We start from the raw sequence: 18,060 nt of genomic DNA, 5'->3' as shown, positions 1-18,060 counted from the left end.
CTCCAGGCACTTTGAGCTGGGAATCAGGAACCTGAGTACAAGGCTCACCAGTTATGGGACTTTGGGCATCACCAGTCTGAACCTCAGTTTCCCCGCAAGGAAACTGCCCGTTGAATCACACCACCTTTTACAGTAGCTCCCTTTCTGAGTGAAGAATCAGCTGGACCCATGAACACGCTGTTCTTGCCTAATGTGATGAGAGGTGAGTGGAAAGGAGGAGGGCAGATGTGTGGGGGCAGCAGCGCATGGAGTCCAGGGCAGTTAGGTTCAGAGTTTGACTTCAAAGCCGATTCGCCACCAGTCTGCCACCATCCTCCATCCTCTGCCAGGGAGTCCTCGGGCTTGCTCTGAAGGGGCTTTGTTGGCGCTGCAGGCTGAGGCTTTGCCTGGTGGCTCCACCTCTCTCTTCAGCTCCCCCGTGGAGGAAGGAAGGGGTAAGAGAAGTCAAAAATTCTGTCCAAATGGAAGGGCTGGAGAAGAAAAACTTAAGGGGCTGGAGGAGGTGGGAGCTGCTTCCGGAGCTGGGCGTGGAAGTGGGGAGCTGGGGAGCCGCGCAGGTGAAGACCGCGGGCCCCCGCGGGGCGGCTGACCCCTCCCCCGAGGGTTCGGCCGGCAGGGGGCGCTGCGGCCTCCTCCACGCCCGGCTCGCGGGATGCCTAGCTGCTGTCCCCGCCACCGTGCTCGGATGCCAGCGGGTCCTGCAGGGCACTGCCGTCTCCCCTTCCCCTTAGGGTTCCGAGCGTCAGCCCCTTGCCTGGACCAAACTGGGCTGGCGCCTAGTTTGTGGAATGAATGAATGAATGAATGAATGAACGAATGAGTGAAAATGAGCGAACGGCTAAATGAGAAGGATTCGTCCCGCAGAGGTTCGCGTCTCTGCGGGCACCTGGTGTGTGGGTGCCAACGACTCTGAGGGTCAGATGCAGCTCCCGGCCCCGCTGGAGTGGGGGCGGCGGGGACCTTCTCCCGGCCGCTGGGGGCGGGGGGGGGGGGAGCTGCCCAAACGCAGTTCCCAGCTCACCGGGTTTCCGCGGCGCCTCTGCTCGGTCTGCCCTGTTCTACAGTCTCCAATCCTCTCGCTCTCACGGACTCACCTGAGCCCCCCCGGTGCCCCCCAGGCTCCCTGGACTTGCCAAGCCCCGACCTCAGGCCACGCGCGAGGCGGGAGGCAGGAGGCGGGAGGCTGCTGGGTCCCCCGCCCCCGCCCCCCCATCCCGGGCTGCGGCGGCCGCCACCGCTGCCTGTGCGTCCCGCCGCCTGCCGCAACCCCGCGCGCAGGGAAAGGGGGTCAGCACCGCGGGGGCGCGGGGAGCCCGCGGGGGAGGGGTGGGGGCGGAGGAGGCGAGGGGGAGCGAGCCGAGGGGCGCGGCGCGGAGGAGGGACCGGAGGGGAGGGGACAGGAGGCTGGAGCGGGGAGGGGACGCCAGGCGAGGGGGCGGGGAGTCGAGGCGGGGAGCTGCGCGGACCGAGGGGGAGGCGGCGGGGACGCCAGGCGGCTGCCGGCCGGGCTGAGTCAGGAGACGGCGGCGGGACCTGCCCGGGGTCGGCAGCGCGGGAGCCGCGGGGCCGGGCCGGGCACCTCGGCGCCGGGCAGCGACGCGGGAGCCCGGCGGCCCAGCCCGCCCCAGCCCGCCCCAGCCCGCCGCGGCTGGCCGGCCCCCCTGGGATGTCCGAGGGACCCCGGCGCCCGGGACGGTGACCGAGCGAGCCCGACGATGGGACGGCGCCCGCAGCTCCGGCTCGTCAAGGTAAGAGCGAGCCGGTCCTCGCTCGAGCGCGGGCGCCCCCATCCCGGCTGCGGGAGTGATGGGGTCACCGGCAGGGCTGGGCACGGGTCCCCGTCCCCGGACCTCTGGAGCCGGCGTGGCGGGGGCGGGGAGGACTCCGGAGAAAAAAAGGCATCATTGTGGCGAAGCTGCTGGGATGTTGACGGAGGAAGGGGTCCGCCCACCCGGGCCACTGGCTCCGTGCGGAGCATCGCTTTCGGCTGCGGGAGCGAAAACTTGGATCCACCGCCCCCTGTCCGCGGTGCAGACCCCGACCGCGGTGCTGGAGGATCTGGAGAGGGGCTGGCTCCCCAGCGGCCCCAGCACCCTCTCGGAGGCTCCCCCACTGCGCCCGCCCCCGCTCCATTCTGGGGAGCTCCTTCCTGCCCCTTCCCCTGCTCCGAGAGCTGCGAGTCGGGGAGATGAATGTCCCCCGTGTCTCCCAGCCTTCGGTCCACATCGCGTTCCCCGGGCAGGAGACGGAGCACCGGCGGCGGCCGCGGTTCCTGCGCTGCGGCCGGCGGGCTGGCGCCCCGCGCTCGCTGCCCGAGCCCTGCCCGAGCCCTGCCCGAGCCCTGCCCGAGCCCTGCCCTCGCGGGTCCCCGCGCCGCGCCCGCCTCTCCTGTGCCCGGGCCGGCGACGCGACCCCGGCGCCCCGAGTTCAGGAAAAGTCACCGGACCGCACACGCAGTGTTTGCCGGCCGAAGTTCGGGGGCGACCGGGAGTGCCCGCGGGCTGCGTCCGCCGGGGCAGGGGGCAGGGGGCAGGGCCGGGGGTGTCGTCGGTCCGGCCCGCGGGCGGCTGCAGCCGCCACTCCCAGCGCCGAGCGCGTCCCTAAGCGGTTGGGCTCGCCGGGTGCAGGCGCGGGAGCCGCACCGGAGGGAGAGGTCGGTGGGCCCGGCACCGCTGCCCGGCGCCCCGGACTGCAGGGTCGCTGCGGACGACCTGGGCTGCAAACACCGACCACACCAGCTTGACCCGGCTCAGGGCGTTCAAAAGCGATTACACTGAAAAGAATCGAATGGATTTGGGGGAGGGGTGCGGATTGACTGAATTTCATTTTTCCATCAGTTATTAAACCAACTGTACGATATACCAGCTCACAGTGGTTTGAGTGAAACCACCAAAATTTTAAAATGTAACAGCTGCCAGTTGGGCAGTGGAGACGTTACCAGTTACTGAGGCTGTCTCCAGCCTCTCTCCCTCCCTCCCCTCCCAAATATTTATCAGAGGTTTTTAAAAACAAAACGGCTGAGGGTTGGTCTGATTGAACCCGTATCCCCTCCCCCACCCGTTAACTGAGGACCAGGGGTGAACCCAGAGACTTATTTTCTGGGTAATCAGGGGACCGGGGAGGGAGGGAGGAAGAAAAACATCGAGGGAGATTGAATAGATGGCATTAAATGGGGAATATTTTCCGGAAGGCTAGTGTGTACCCAACCTTGCTCTGAATTCACTAATCAGACTGAATTGGATCTTTTAAATGGATTCAAAGAATTGAACTATAGGTTTGGGTTTTTTGTTTTGTTTTGTTTTTTTTAAGATTACATGGTAATAGGTAAATGTTCTTTCTCCGTTCTTTCTTAGAATCCTGTGCCATTCTCTGCTTAGAATTGTCACGTTTTTCTAAAAGAAAAGAAAAAGACTTTTTTTTTTCCTGTTGTTATTTCGTGTGTGTTTCTCCTACTAGATGGTGAGGTGTGTGTCCTTTATGTCTGGCCTAATGAACTCAGTAGGTGTTCAGTAAATACCGAATGAGTAAGAGGCAGTGAATGAATGGGCAGCTAATGCTGGTTTCAATTAAATAATTACTTTTTTCTTCTATTTATTAGCATGTATGAGTTGCTGGGTGTTGTTCTACCTGCTTTGCAAATATTAAGTCACGTAGTCTTCATAACAGCCCTAGGATGTAGGGATTATTACTGAGGTACAGAGAAGCTAAGTAACTTATTCAAGGTCACACAGCCTAGTGAGTAGTGGGACCAGAATTCAAACCCAGGCACTGTTGTTCCAAGGGTTTGTTTTGTTAGCTTCAATCAGCGAATATTCTAAACCACTTAAATCTCACCCTAGACCTCTGCCAGATGAGAGCTCAGGTAGTTCTGTTAGTTTGAATCTAGAGGAGTTAATCCAACATCCAGCTTGGTCCCCAGCAGGTCACCCAGCGTTGGGAAAGGACTCACTCTGGGGCCCTTATTGTGAGGCTTGCACTGCCCTAGTTACAGGGGGCTGGGGGGAAAGTGGATGCAGAGGAAGAGACGGTGAGACTGTCTCCGCCTCCAGGAGAGAGGGAAATTGAGCACCTCTGGGTCAGCTACCCACCAGCTGCAGCTCCTCGTAGGGAGACCTGAGTGTGGCTCCCAATGGTGGGCTCCAGGTTGGGCTCCAGGTGTGAGGGTGGAGAAGGCAAAGCCTAGAGGGATAGAAAGGAGATTGAGTTCTGAAGGCGGCGCTGGTTTTATTATTGCTATTATTGTTCTTATCATAAGAGCTATCTAGCAGTGTCACACAAAGTCTAGAAATCAGAGGGAGCAATTATTACCTCCTTACCCTCCTAACACAGCTGTGCGATCATTTTTGAGATAATCCCTGTAGGCCCTTTCTCAAGTGCAGGTTTGGGCACTCTCGTTACCATTGGGCACATCGTCTTACTGTGTCACGGCCCACGTCTGTCCCATGTGATTCCTGAGCCTCCAGAGGGAGCTTGTCAACACCTGCATGTTGCCTGTGAGTGGATACACTTTGGATCCTATACTGGCGCGCATTTGGACTATTTCAAGTTCTTTTTTGACAGATAACATGGAGCCACTTTTTGAGGGGAGCATTGGCAGGAGGGCAAAAGAGTGAGCCCAGGGTGGGGCCGTGGGCTGCCACAGACCAGGTACAAAGTAGGAGAGCGGAGCTGAAAGCCAGCCGGGGCCCTTCGGATTCTATATAAGTCTCCAGGGGGAGGTCAGTCCAGTTTTCAAGGAGGGTACAGACCCATGGAAAAGCAGGACACTGACCCAGAGCCAGTGAGGATCAGCTCAAGTGGAAAATCCATTTCTCACCCTCTCTGACATTTGCTCCTCAGAGAGCATCATCAGCTAGCGGGGTTCAGCTGCACAGAAGAAGGAGTTTGGGGGGGTCCACGGTGCCCCCGGCAGCACTTCAGGCGCCCATGACACATGCCGTGCCCACAATGTGTGCCAAGGCCATGGGCCCCGGCCCCAGCCATGGTGTGGCCTGGAAGGAAGGTGTTAGGCACAGGGCCGATTATTTCAGCAGTTTTGGGGGTGGAAGGACCCCCAAAGGGATTTGGCAAACCTGACTTCGGTTTTAACTGTGCCTCCAATCAGCTGTGTGACTTAAGGCAGGTCACCTTCCCTGCCACAGTTTCTCTGTCAACAGGGGTATTGAATTAGATTACCTGGTACCTTTCACTTCTCTGTGCAAGATCTGTTTCCAAACACTGCTTAGAGCCATGACCTTACACAGGAAGAGTGAGGTGCAGTAGATTCACTTCCCAGCTCTGTTCCTCCCCAGCTGTGGGACCTTGGTACTTGGACTCAGTACTCTGTGTGAGCTTGAGCATCTCCAGCTATGAAATGGAGGCAATACCTACCCGCAAGGCTGAGGTAAGGATGAGAGGGTTCATATGCAGAAAGTACCTGAAATAGCACTTGGCACAGTTTGTTTTCAGAAAAAGTTGCAAGGTGACTGCTCTTCAGACGAAATGGGATAATGCAGGAAAGCAACTAGGAAGGGCCTTTGGATGCTCAATATATAGCATTTTGCATCTTTCACTTTTCACAGCACCGAACCTGATAATCCACTGCACGTAGTAGCCATTTCACAAATGTTTGTTGATTGGATGGATGGCATTATTGTTGCTCCTTCCAGTTTACTATTGTATGATCAGAGTGGATCTGTTGCTGGCTCCCACGAGATGCAGATGTCATGTCAAAACCACCATAGCAGAAGAGCCACCTCAGGGCACCTGGGTGGCTCAGTCGGTTAGGCGTCGGACTCTTGATTTTAGCTCAGGCCCTGGTCTCAGGGTCTTGAGATCAAGCCCTGCGGACTCCGTGCTGGGCATAGGAGCCTTCTTGAGATTCTCTCTCTCTCCCTCTTCCTCTGTCCCTCCCTACCACCCCCTCTTAAAAAAAAGGTGTGGGGGGGGAAATCCCTGGATGGCTCAGCAGTTTGGTGCCTGCCTTTGGCCCAGAGTGCTATCCTGGAGTCCCGGGATGGAGTCCCCGCATCGGGCTCCCGGCATGGAGCCTGCTTCTCCCTCTTCCTGTGTTTCTGCCTCTCTCTCTCTCTCTCTCATGAATAAATAAATAAATAAATTTTTTTTAAAAAAAAAAAAGGAAGAAGAAAAGAAACAAAGAAAAGCCATGCCTGATGCAGAAAACTGGAACTGCCCCTTAAGCCCACTATTTAAAAATGGAAAGGAGAAAGGCAGGCAGGCAGAGAGCAAGCAACAAACAGCCAACGCAGCACCCCAGTGATTTAGAGGATCCATGGAGGGTAGAGCCTTGGCTCTATCGCCTTTGCTGTGTCTGGAGGACAGCTAGTTGGTAGCTGGGTGACCTGGGGTCTTTCATGTTTCCTTCTCGGTGCAGAGAGAGGTGGGGTGATCAATCCCAGCTCTGACTCTCTTCTAATCAACCATGGAATCAACGAAAGGATGAGTGAACCCATTTTGGAGCTAAGGCCAAGTCTCATTTTTAGCTGTAGTTTTACACTCAAAGAATGAATTTCTTAATTACAAATGACTCCTGTTTACTTAGATTCTCAGAGTCCCTTGGAACTAACATCACCGAGTCCTTTCTCAGCGCTTGTCTTCAGACTTGCTCTTGGCCAGCCAGCCCTCACTTCTGCCCAATGTGGCGGTCAGCATCTTCTTGCATGGGTGGGAACATCAGGTGAAGCAGATGTGGGCTCCAGGCAAGTTAGGTTATCACTCTGAACCTCAGTTTCTTCATCTGCAAAAAGGGAGAAAATAGTACCCACTTTATGAGATTAATCCTAATGATTTCACGAGATGTCAGGTGTGAAATTAAGCACAATTGCACAGTGTCTGGCTTAATAAATAATTAGCTCGAGTAGTCACGTAATAAATCTTACCAAATTTTATCAATCCAAAGAAGACCATCAAAGGAGAGATGAGGGAATGGGAGGTGGAGAAGGGAGTGCTTGGCAATGGAGAATCTCCTCCTGTCCCAGAGTCCTTCTCACAGTCCCTGAGGAGAAGGGATGGAGTCACCGGCTGTCAGCTGAACACAAAGGTCAAAGGACAAAGGGGCCTGTGATTATCCCTCTGAACATCTGACACGTAAAAACATTTGATAATAAAAGTAGAGACGTGTAGGGAGGGTACTACAAAATGATTAACTCACTGATGCAATTATTTCTAAAGCAACTAGCTGGAGTCTATTAAGCATCAGATTATTAACCATTCCTTTCCAGACTCAATGGTATCTGCTTCAGCAAATGAAGAAGGTGAGGCAGTGTAGTGGGGGAAGCCTTGGGGAGCACAGACATAAACCTCCTTTTCTGTGAAATGGCCACGTTGAGATGCATTTCTGGGAGATGGGTCCTGTGTACACAGAACTGCCAACTCAGATGCTCTCGCCAGACGTGTTCTTTGGCCAACCGTCCACGCAGCAGCCATGAAACTGTTTCAGGGACAGATGAAGATATTTGTGAGTACCCTGCCTGCCCTATAAACACAGGCAGTTTCATGATCCCACTCTGGCCCCCCTGGGCCCTCAGGGAGCAGCCCCAGTGAGGTGCTTTGAGGAGGGGTTCTTAGGGTCAATCTGTTTCCAACCTCTAGCCAACCTGACTGGGAGCCAGGGCACCTAGGTCAGAGTCCAGGACAGAAACTGGCCAGACTGGTCCAGCTGCTTTCCTAGCCTTGTTCTAGGCTGTCAGACTACAATTTGGAGTTTTAAGAGGTAGTGGGGCTATCCTGAGGCACAGTGGGAGACTTAGTTGAGCCTTCAGGACCTGGGAGGCAGGGCCTCTGGGACAATGTACTGCTCAGCGTGCCTGGCAGGTACCTGGAGCCCAAGAGCCTGGGTGATGGGCCAGGGCAAGAGACGGCTGCAACATTTCATTTACGGCAGGGACCTTCTCTCCTTTGATCCGTGTTTCCCCAGCCTCCCTCCAGTAGAGTGTGGGAAGGGTCTGGTCATTTCCAGAGGTGCCAGCCCTGACAGCATGGGGACCAGACAGAGCAGGGGGGGAGAGGGATGCAGGGCTGAACTCTGCAGGCTGGGGGAGGAGACTGGGTCCAGGAGGGGTGTGGCTACCCTGGGGGAGGGTGGAGGGAAAGCCCTGAGTTGCCTAAGACACCATTCTCAGTGGTCCAGGCCCCCTCTCCTGGTCCCCCTCCCCCATCGCACTAACAGAAGCAAAGGCCCTGCAGGCCATGGGGCTGTTCAGGGTGAACAGTTTTATTATATAAGATGGGGGCCTGCAGAAGACAGCGAGAGGCAGACAGAGACAGAACCTAAAGGTGACGCAGAAGTGGGTACCACTGGCTAAAGTCGGCATGAGAGAGAGAGATCAGGACAGAAAGGTCTAGAGGATGAGAAGAAGGAAGGGAAGAAGGGAGAAAGAAAAGAAAAGAGAGAAAGAGGTGGAAGCAAGAAAAAAGAACTGCGGGTCATTTTGGGTCATTCTTGCTTTGTGCTTTTGTACTCCCTACTAGCCCAGGGAATGTGTGCCCCTGCTTCTGAGGCCAGAGATAGCATTTTCCCTCTTCATTTCTTTCTTTCTTTCTTTCTTTCTTTCTTTCTTTCTTTCTTTCTTTCTTTCTTTCTTTCAGATTTTATTTATTTATTTATTTGAGAGAGAGATTGGGAGAGAGCACGGAGAGCACACCAGCACAAGCGGGGGAGAAGGAGAAGCAGGCTCCCTGGTGAGCTGGGAGCCTGACATGAGGCTCCATCCCAGAACCCTGGGATGGTGACCTGAGCCAAAGGCAGACGCTTAACCGACTGTGCCACCCAGGTGCCCCATCCCTCTTCATTTCTTATAAGAATCATCACCCTCTGTCCCCAGCCTTCTGCTTGGTGCCTTGGTCAGCTGACCGGAGAACCCAGGAGAGCAGAGATGCTCTGAGGCTCACTGCGGAGGCCGCTGATGCTTGTGCGTAGAAAGGAGCTCTCCCCTTACCCTCACCAGCCTCCCGCTGCCCCCAGGGCTGAGGTCCCCTCCCTAAGTTCAGAAGGAACCGAACCTGCTGCCTTTGTGGTTCTAACCTGCCCCCCAGTGTGTGGTCTGTATGTCGGTCTGTCTCTTTCATGCACACACCCCAGAATTCCAGGGAGTGAGCCACTGTTGCAGCATTTGCAATAGCATGCCCCCACCTGCTACCCCCTCAGATGGTCACTGCCCCATCCTGTCTTCTCCAAGTACAGTTAAGCCAGCAAGGCTGGTGTGTGGCAGCCACCAGCTTGAGGCCAGGGCTAGAGGAGACTCCCAGAGGGGCAGCTGGGCACCCGGGGGCTGGGCTGCGGGCTCACAACAGGTGGACAGTCTCCATGGTCACTCCCTGGGCCACACATGCCTGGCTCGGAGGCTGAGAGGCTGGCCCTCGGAGGGAGGCCTGTGTCCTTGGACTTGGTCTGAGCCCCTGCCCTTCCCCCCTCCTCCTGCCTTTCTCTTCACCCAGTTTCTCTTGGCCAGATGTGCTGTGTACTGAGCTGCCTCTGTGCCTGGCCCCACAGACACGGCCCTACTAAGTCCTCCTGCCCCATTCTAGAGGTGAAAGAATCAGACACTCCGGGCATCCATCCATCCTCTGGCCCTCCACCCAGTCACACTGTCCTCCTTTCTACCCACTCCTCACCCCCAGAAGACTCATTTCTAATGGCTACCCTGCCTTTGGCCATGCTGTTGCTCCTTGTGGGGCTGCCCTCCAGTCTCTGCACCAGTCCTGTCTGCTATGTCCCCCAAAGTCTTCCTGAACTATCCCTACCACCTCTTCCAGGAAGCCCTCCAATCCAAGTGTGTCCCTCACTGGTTGTTTCTGTGCTTGCTGTGTCTCCTCCCCCTGGTGTGAGCCTCTAGCTCATGGTGGGCTCTCAAACAACAGGAGACCCTGTGGTTCTTTGGTGTGACCCCTGCCCCCCACAGAAGGCTCAAAACGATTGCTAACCAGACCCCAGACAGACCCCTAGTCACTCATATCCCCTGAGCCCTTGTTCCTCCCATAGATTCTGAGCTCTGCTAGCTCCAGGAGGAGTCCCTTAAAAACAAAATCAAAGGTCCCCGGCACCTAGGCCAGTGCCCCACGCCGGCACAGCACACCACAGATGCGGAACTTGGGGGAGGGCACCTCCTGGTTCCTGCTCCCTGCTGCACGTTTGTCTGTGCGCGTGGAGGTGCTATGGCGACAGGAGACACAGAAATGACAAGCTAGACAGATAGTTCCTCTGCCTCTGCGTGTGGATTTATGACTCAATGGCGCATCGAGTGCCACGCTGTCGGCGCCACTTAGGAACATCGAGCAATTCCAGTCCTGCCCTGTGTTCCACCCCCATCCCCGCAGCACTGGGGACGTTTGTCTACGTGTGAAAGCCAGGGCAGCATTTGGCTTCTTGAGGGGTTCTGGGCAGGGTTGGTGGGAAACGTTGCTGGAGGGAGATTTGGAGCTGGGCTGAGGACAAAGGGGCAAGAACCCTTTCAGAACCTGGGGTCTTCAGACAGCAGGGCGCTGGTCCCCAAGCAGGGGCCGAGGAGGAGGCATGGTGGTGCCTGGGGTTCCCTCTGCAGCGCTGGCCCGGTTCTGCTGGTAACAAGGCAGGAATAACCAGGCAAGACAGAAGGGGGCAGAGGACACCAGAGGATGGGAGTGGGCCTGGGGATCCTGTCTTTCAGTTCACATCCCAACCCCCCAGGTCCTTATGTTAAGGGTTGGGGCAACCTCTGGTGTGTCTCTCTCTCTCTCTCTCTCTCTCTCCAGTTTGCTGGGTCCCCATAGCCCTGCCATTAATGCTGCTGCCAGGTTGTGACATGCAGGGCGCAGGTGCCATGGCAGGGCACATGTGCGCCCCTGAGAAGCCGAGCACCCCCGAGGAAGGAGCACTGTCGCTAAAGCCAAGGGGGCAGGGGGCCTGTGGCTGGAGTGAGCTCTGCTACGTCCTGCCTGGGTAACCCTGGGCAAGTCACACAGCCTCCCCGGCTTGGTCCTCCTCTGGACCATGAAGGAAAATAAAGGAGGAAATGCTATGTAGTGAGGGGCCCGCCCCCAGTAAAATGCACTGAGTGAGACCTGCTGCTTTTATGGGGGCGGGCGAGGGGGGGTGCCCCTCTAGCCTCTTGCCTCCCTGGACACTGGCCCCAACCAGGGCGCCTCCTCCATGGGGCCTCCATGATAAGCCAGTTTGCTTTCCTCCAGCTAAGGTAGGGCTTCTCAAACGGGCTGTGGGGAAGGACCCCATGGATTTTTCTAATCTATGGCAGGCTGGCACCTGGCCCCATTGCATGTGATGACTGTGCAGCCTGTACCACACGCCTGCCCTGGAGAGGTGGACAGCATCTGAATTGGTCTAACCCTGTTCGATGAGATGCATCTATTGACAACATGTGAGGATGTCTGAGCGAGGACAAGTCACATCAATGTTTCCAAATGCTTACTCCGAGTGACACACGCTTTTCAGCCCAGCACCCAACCCAACTTCCCTTTGCGAACCGCCTAAAACCCTCCTTTGGGGCCGGAATTTATGACCTGGAATCCCTGGTTCACTTTTCTGGGGAGCTGGGCTGCCGGCCATGCTCTGCACGTGTGCGCCTCCTGCCGTCAGGACTCCGGGGACAGAGCGGCTGTCTTCTGGCCGTGGGGGTGGGATGGGGGGGTGGGGGGCTGGGGGACTGAAGCAGGAGCAGCTCATGGCCAGGAGGATGGAAACATTTGGTTTCCTCGGAGCCCTTGCCCCTGGCAATTCTGTGTGGGCCCCTTCCCCTCCTGCTTCTCACTCACCAACCTGCACTTTGTCACTGATTTCTGGGGAAGACTCCTGACCTTCGTGGTCGCTGAGCTGTGGCGAGACAAGGGAAGCCCTTCCTCTGTGGTGGGCTCACCCCAAAGCTCACAGAAGTCAGCCCCACGTTGGTTGTACCCCTTGGCCCTGGGCTTGCCCAGGATAAGGGAACCTGACTTCTGCATTGCTCCAGGGCCCAACTCTGCCTCCCGCCTCCACGGGTGGTGGCCCAAGGCCCATGCGGCCCTGGAGCCTCGTCTGGGTGAGCCTTGTTCCCTGGTTTTAGGGAAGAGACTGCCACTCGCCCTTTCCTGTGCTGCTAGTTTTCAAGCATTGGCTGCACACCCCCACTGGGCATCACCAGGACCACAGTAAGGGGAACAACCTCCCATCTGCCCAGCTGGCCAGGTGCCATCATTCCCACGGGTCCCCTGCTTTCAGCCCGAGGCCAGGAGGTGAGTGAGTGACTGGTCCAAGGTCCCACGGGGCATTTGCTGGATAGAGGGAGATCAGGGCCTCTTTTTGTCCTGCAGACCTGTCTCCTTTGTTCCCCCATTCTTTCCAGGGTCCCCCTTTCTTCCCCACCTGCTATTCCCCCTGCCAGCTTCCATCATGGGCCGGCAGGTGCATGTCTTCAGATCTGAGAGGAAGCTACAAAACCCTCCAGCACAGGCGTTCCCAGTGTCCGCATGACTGACATTTGGGGCCAGGTCATTTTTCGCTGTGGGGGCTGTCCTGTGCATTTGAGGATGTAGAGCAGCAGCCCTGGCCTCTAGCCACTAAACGCCAGTGGCACTCCTCCGGTTGTGGTGACCAAGAATGTCTCCAGACATGTTTCATGGGAGACAAGATTGCCCCCTGTCGAGAACCACTGAGCTAGTTCAGCTACCCCCTCAGTTCTGGTGGCCCTGCAGAATCACCTGGAGGGCATTAAAACCTAGACTTCTGAGTTTCCCTCAGGCCTGCTGCACCTGAATCTCAAGGATGAAGCCTGAGAAATAGAAATTTCTATCTCCCAGATGCCAAGGACTGTCTGGAAACTTCTGACTTCATCTAATTCACTTATTTTGCAGACAAAGAAACAGGGCCATTGTCTATCTTATGGACGATAGTATGGTTGTTCCTAATCTCTGCCCTAAATTACCCTGCTCAGTGTGGTTTGGTGGTCCAGAAGCCCCTTTAAACCAATACCTCCTGGTCTGGAAGGCAGTTGCTTCTCCAGAAAAAAAACAGCCTCAAAACCTTTAGCAGTTTTCTAATAGAACCTGATTTCCACACGTCAGATGATTTCACTCTGCCTTCCTGGTCCTCTTCACATCCCCTTTAAAATGTAGCTTCTTAAAGGACATCCCTTTTATGCTGACACTGAAATCCTCCTCAATTCACACTTGTCAGGGAGCGGCTAAGCCGAGGGCCCAGCTGATAGTGACACCTGCGTAGCTGGTGTCTTCGCACCATGTCCCCACCACCTCGGCTCTATCTCCCAGAGTAGCAGATGCCTCTCCCACGCCCTCAGGAATGGTTTCCCAGTGTCTGGGAGCCACTCACAGCTCCCAGGAGCAAGGGGCTGGATCAGAGTCCTGGCCTGGTTCCACTTGTCTCCAAGAACCAAACTCAATCCTTCCTGAATTCCCTAAGAGTATCCGACCCATGTCTACCTGCCCTCCCCGACCACCAATTCCCACTGCCAGCTCTTGGGGAGCCAGGCTGTAGCCCAGAGCTAGAGATCAGAAGCAAAGGAAACCTGTACCTCCTCTTCTGGGGGATCCATGCTGAGGGATGGGGAGCAGGAAGGGAGGCAGGACAAGCAGGGCGGGCAGGGAAACAGGCTGTCCCATCCTGGGCCACCATCCCAGCCCTGGAACACAGCTTCCATCCCAGGCTCTCCAGTTATGGAGCAGTAAGTGACCCTGAACAGGTTACCTACTATCTGTGTATGCCTCAGTTTGTTATCTGTGCAATGGGAAGAGAGTAAAATCTCCAACTTCTTTGGGTTGAGCAGGAATTGATGTGAAAAATCAGAGTCTGGCACTGTGCAAGCCTTCAACAAAAGCTGGAATTTAGAGGAAGGAAGGAAAGGAGGGAGGGAGGAGGGAAGGAGGAGGGAGGAAGAGCTGGAGAGGCTAAGAGCAGTGGAGAGAGGAAGGTGGGTGGGAGGGAGGCAGGGAGGCTGGAAGGCACGAGCTAGGGGAAGATACTAATGAGTGAATCTGAGGGGGAGCCCTACAAAGAGGGGGAGAGAAAGAATGCGTGAGAAGCAGAAAAGGCAAGCAGACCAGGCTGGAAGGTCAGCAGAACTTGGGGCACGGTGCCCAGCAAATCCCGAGGGAGAGGCACATCCCACTTTCACAGGTGGCTGCTGGGCCCTGGGGTGGAGTGGTGCTGGATAGTAGGTGCACATGCCCCGGGTGGGCAGGGGATCCGTCCAGGAGTGCTTCTGGAGAGAAAGGCCCAGTCAGGAAGGAAGCCACTTGCACAAAATCGAATGAGAGTTCTCATTGCCATCTGTCAACTGCTTACTCTGTGTTCTGCCCCATGCTGTTTTTAGTTTTATTATTTTTTTTTACTTTAACCTTAGTTTATTTAAATTCAATTAATTCACATATAATGTATTATTGGTTTCAGAGGTAAAGAACAGCCAGTGCTCATGATATCACGTGCCCATGCTCTTTTAAATGTACCATATTGTTGATTCTCTTCAAGAGTTTTGTAGTGTAACTTTCCTCCCTATTAGCCCCATTTACAGATGGGGAGACTGAGGCTCAGAGAAGTTAAGTCACCCAAGGTCACACAAGTAGGAAGGGGCTGATCAAAGATCCCCGTGTGGATTTCTCTGGCCCTAGAGGTCTGATTTCTACTCTCCTGTACATTCTGCAGAGCGTTTTCAGACCTGGAAAGGCATGTACGGAACACACTGCCCTCTTCATTTTAAAGATGAGGAACCTGAGGCAGGAAAAGGGGCAAGGGAGTGACTTGTCCACAGAGTGAGTTTGCCAGAGTCAGGATAAGATCTCAGCACTACATTTCCCACCGCCAGATGCTTTTTCCCTTCAGCACACCCCTCTAAGGAACTAGGAACCCCTCCAAGAGAGAGCAGAGAGCCTGGCGGCTGGAAGAAAAGAGATGCAGGAAAATGAGGAATAGGTGTCCTGGTGGGAATGACAAAGGGACTCTATGGTCAAAGGAGGCAGAGTAGAAATCCACCTGTTCTTTCTTTCATTCAGCCCATCATTTATTCATTCGGGTATAGTGAAGCCTACTCTGCGCGAGGCCCCACTGAGGGTCCAAAGGCAGCCGAACACAAGCCCTGCCCTCAGGGAGCTTAGAATTCAATGGAAGGTGTATCCAGGGTCCTGGGAGCAGTCTGTGTAAATCCAGAGCTGAGGTCTTGCAGGGGTGGGTGAAGCAGGCCCCCACTGCTTTCGGCAGTGCCAAGGGGACTCATTAGGGGAGCAGAGGAGTGACATAGCAGGGAGAAGGGGAAGGGAGCCCCAGGGAGAAGGGGTGGAAGGGAGGAACCCCCCGGGTGAGCCCCCCTCCCGGATCTGTAGGCAGAAGATTTTCCTTTCCATTTTTTCCTCTCTGCACACCAGCAATTTAAGTTAATTAAATGTAACAATAAATTATTTCTCATCTGCCGAGAATAATCTTTCACTTCACACCCACTTTGGGGGAAAGCACAGGCTCTTTGCCTTGAGGTGGGGACAGGCTATGGCTGTCCTAGAAAGAGGCTGTCAGGGGAGGACCTTGTCTGGGCAGGATGGGGAAGTGAGGCCACACAGGGGGCAAAGGCCTTGGGCAATCAAGAGGGCAGAGAAAATGTGCACAGCATTGCTGTCCTTTGTTCCAAGTCTACTTTCACCCTGGCTAGTCTTCAGGGCGCCTCCACATGGATCAGAAAACTCACCCTGGAGGGTCTCAGTTCTGCTGGGGTGCAGCCTGCCATCCTAGCCCCCAGTGACCCCCTGCTTGGCATCCCCGTGCCCCATGACTGCACTTGGGCCCTGCTTCTCCCCCGCACCATCATTCTGTATCTATAGATGTATGTGCTGTAGGCACAGACAGATTTCTGAAGAGTTGACCGGATATATGTTTATTTCTACAAACCAGATCCTAGGATTTTTTTTTTTACAGATTTATTTATTTATTTGAGAGAGAGAGAGCATGTGTGAGTGGGGGGAGGGGGAGAGGGAGAGAATTGCAAGCTGACTCCCTGCTGAGTACAGAGCCTAACTCAAGGCTCAATCTTATGACCCTAAGAGCATGATCTGAGCCAAAATCATGACTTGGGAGCTCAACCAACTGAGCTATCCAGGCACCCCCAGATCTTAATTTTTAAATGCAACAGGGGAATCAGCTTTTAAAGAAATCCTGATTTATGACCTGTCCTCTTTTTCACATTTAGATTTTCTTCTCTTGGCTTTGCTCAAAACAGGCTATGCCTTGCAAACCGTATATCTGATAAGGGGTTAATATCTAAAATATATAAGAAATGTATACAACCCAATAGCAAAAAAAAAACAAATAACCCAATTAAAAATTGACAAAGAACCTGAATAGGCATTTTTTCCAAAGAAGATATTCAAATGGCCAACAGGTACATCAAAAAGAAACTCACTCATCATTAGGGAATTGCAAATCAAAATCACAATGAAATATCACCTGTTAGAATGACTAGTATCAAAAAGACAAGAAAGGGGCGCCTGGGTGGCTCAGTTAGTTAAGCATTCAACTCTTTTTTTTTTTAATTTATTTTTTATTGGTGTTCAATTTACTAACATACAGAATAACCCCCAGTGCCCGTCACCCATTCACTCCCACCCCCCGCCCTCCTCCCCTTCTACCACCCCTAGTTCGTTTCCCAGAGTTAACAGTCTTTACGTTCTGTCTCCCTTTCTGATATTTCCCACACATTTCTTCTCCCTTCCCTTATATTCCCTTTCAGTATTATTTATATTCCCCAAATGAATGAGAACATACACTGTTTGTCCTTCTCTGACTGACTTACTTCACTCAGCATAATACCCTCCAGTTCCATCCACGTTGAAGCAAATGGTGGGTATTTGTCATAATAGCTGAGTAATATTCCATTGTATACATAAACCACATCTTCTTTATCCATTCATCTTTCGTTGGACACCGAGGCTCCTTCCACAGTTTGGCTATCGTGGCCATTGCTGCTATAAACATCGGGGTGCAGGTGTCCTGGCGTTTAACTGCATCTGTATCTTTGGGGTAAATCCCCAACAGTGCAATTGCTGGGTCGTAGGGCAGATCTATTTTTAACTCTTTGAGGAACCTCCACACAGTTTTCCAGAGTGGCTGCACCAGTTCACATTCCCACCAACAGTGTAAGAGGGTTCCCTTTTCTCCGCATCCTCTCCAACATTTGTTGTTTCCTGCCTTGTTAATTTGCCCCATTCTCACCAGTGTGAGGTGGTATCTCATTGTGGTTTTGATTTGTATTTCCCTGATGGCAAGTGATGCAGAGCATTTTCTCATGTGCATGTTGGCCATGTCTATGTCTTCCTCTGTGAGATTTCTGTTCATGTCTTTTGCCCATTTCATGATTGGATTGTTTGTTTCTTTGCTGTTGAGTTTAATAAGTTCTTTATAGATCTTGGAAACTAGCCCTTTATCTGATACGTCATTTGCAAATATCTTCTCCCATTCTGTAGGTTGTCTTTGAGTTTTGTTGACTGTATCCTTTGCTGTGCAAAAGCTTCTTATCTTGATGAAGTCCCAATAGTTCATTTTTGCTTTTGTTTCTTTTGCCTTCGTGGATGTATCTTGCAAGAAGTTACTGTGGCCGAGTTCAAAAAGGGTGTTGCCTGTGTTCTTCTCTAGGATTTTGATGGAATCTTGTCTCACATTTAGATCTTTCATCCATTTTGAGTTTATCTTTGTGTATGGTGCAAGAGAGTGGTCTAGTTTCATTCTTCTGCATGTGGATGTTAATATTGTGAAAATGTCAATGTTACCCAGGGCAATATACACGTTTAATGCAATCCCTATCAAAATACCATGGACTTTCTTCAGAGAGTTAGAACAAATTATTTTAAGATTTGTGTGGAATCAGAAAAGACCCCGAATAGCCAGGGGAATTTTAAAAAAGAAAACCGTATCTGGGGGCATCACAATGCCAGATTTCAGGTTGTACTACAAAGCTGTGGTCATCAAGACAGTGTGGTACTGGCACAAAAACAGACACATAGATCAGTGGAACAGAATAGAGAACCCAGAAGTGGACCCTGAACTTTATGGTGAACTAATATTCGATAAAGGAGGAAAGACTATCCATTGGAAGAAAGACA

The 18,060-nt window shown here is 53.7% G+C and overlaps 1 protein-coding gene across 4 annotated transcripts in view; it reads left to right on the top strand.

The window, feature by feature from the left end:
- The first annotated feature begins 1,628 nt into the window (after window positions 1–1,628).
- The window catches only part of CRHR1 (corticotropin releasing hormone receptor 1), a 49,237-nt gene continuing 32,805 nt past the window's right edge, over window positions 1,629–18,060 (top strand). For 3 of the 4 annotated variants that reach the window (XM_072781313.1, XM_072781312.1, XM_072781315.1), the window contains exon 1: window positions 1,629–1,748. In XM_072781313.1, coding sequence (XP_072637414.1) covers window positions 1,716–1,748 — 33 coding nt within the window. In that variant the 5' untranslated portion in view covers window positions 1,629–1,715. The remainder of the gene's footprint in view (window positions 1,749–18,060) is intronic. The other variant, XM_072781314.1, reaches the window with a different exon arrangement.

This window comes from Canis lupus, chromosome 16, assembly GCF_048164855.1.
Source record: "Canis lupus baileyi chromosome 16, mCanLup2.hap1, whole genome shotgun sequence".
In the NCBI taxonomy this organism is placed as follows: Eukaryota; Metazoa; Chordata; class Mammalia; order Carnivora; family Canidae; genus Canis; species Canis lupus.
Note: the sequence above shows the minus strand (reverse complement) of the source record. Positions and strands in the feature narration are given on the sequence as shown.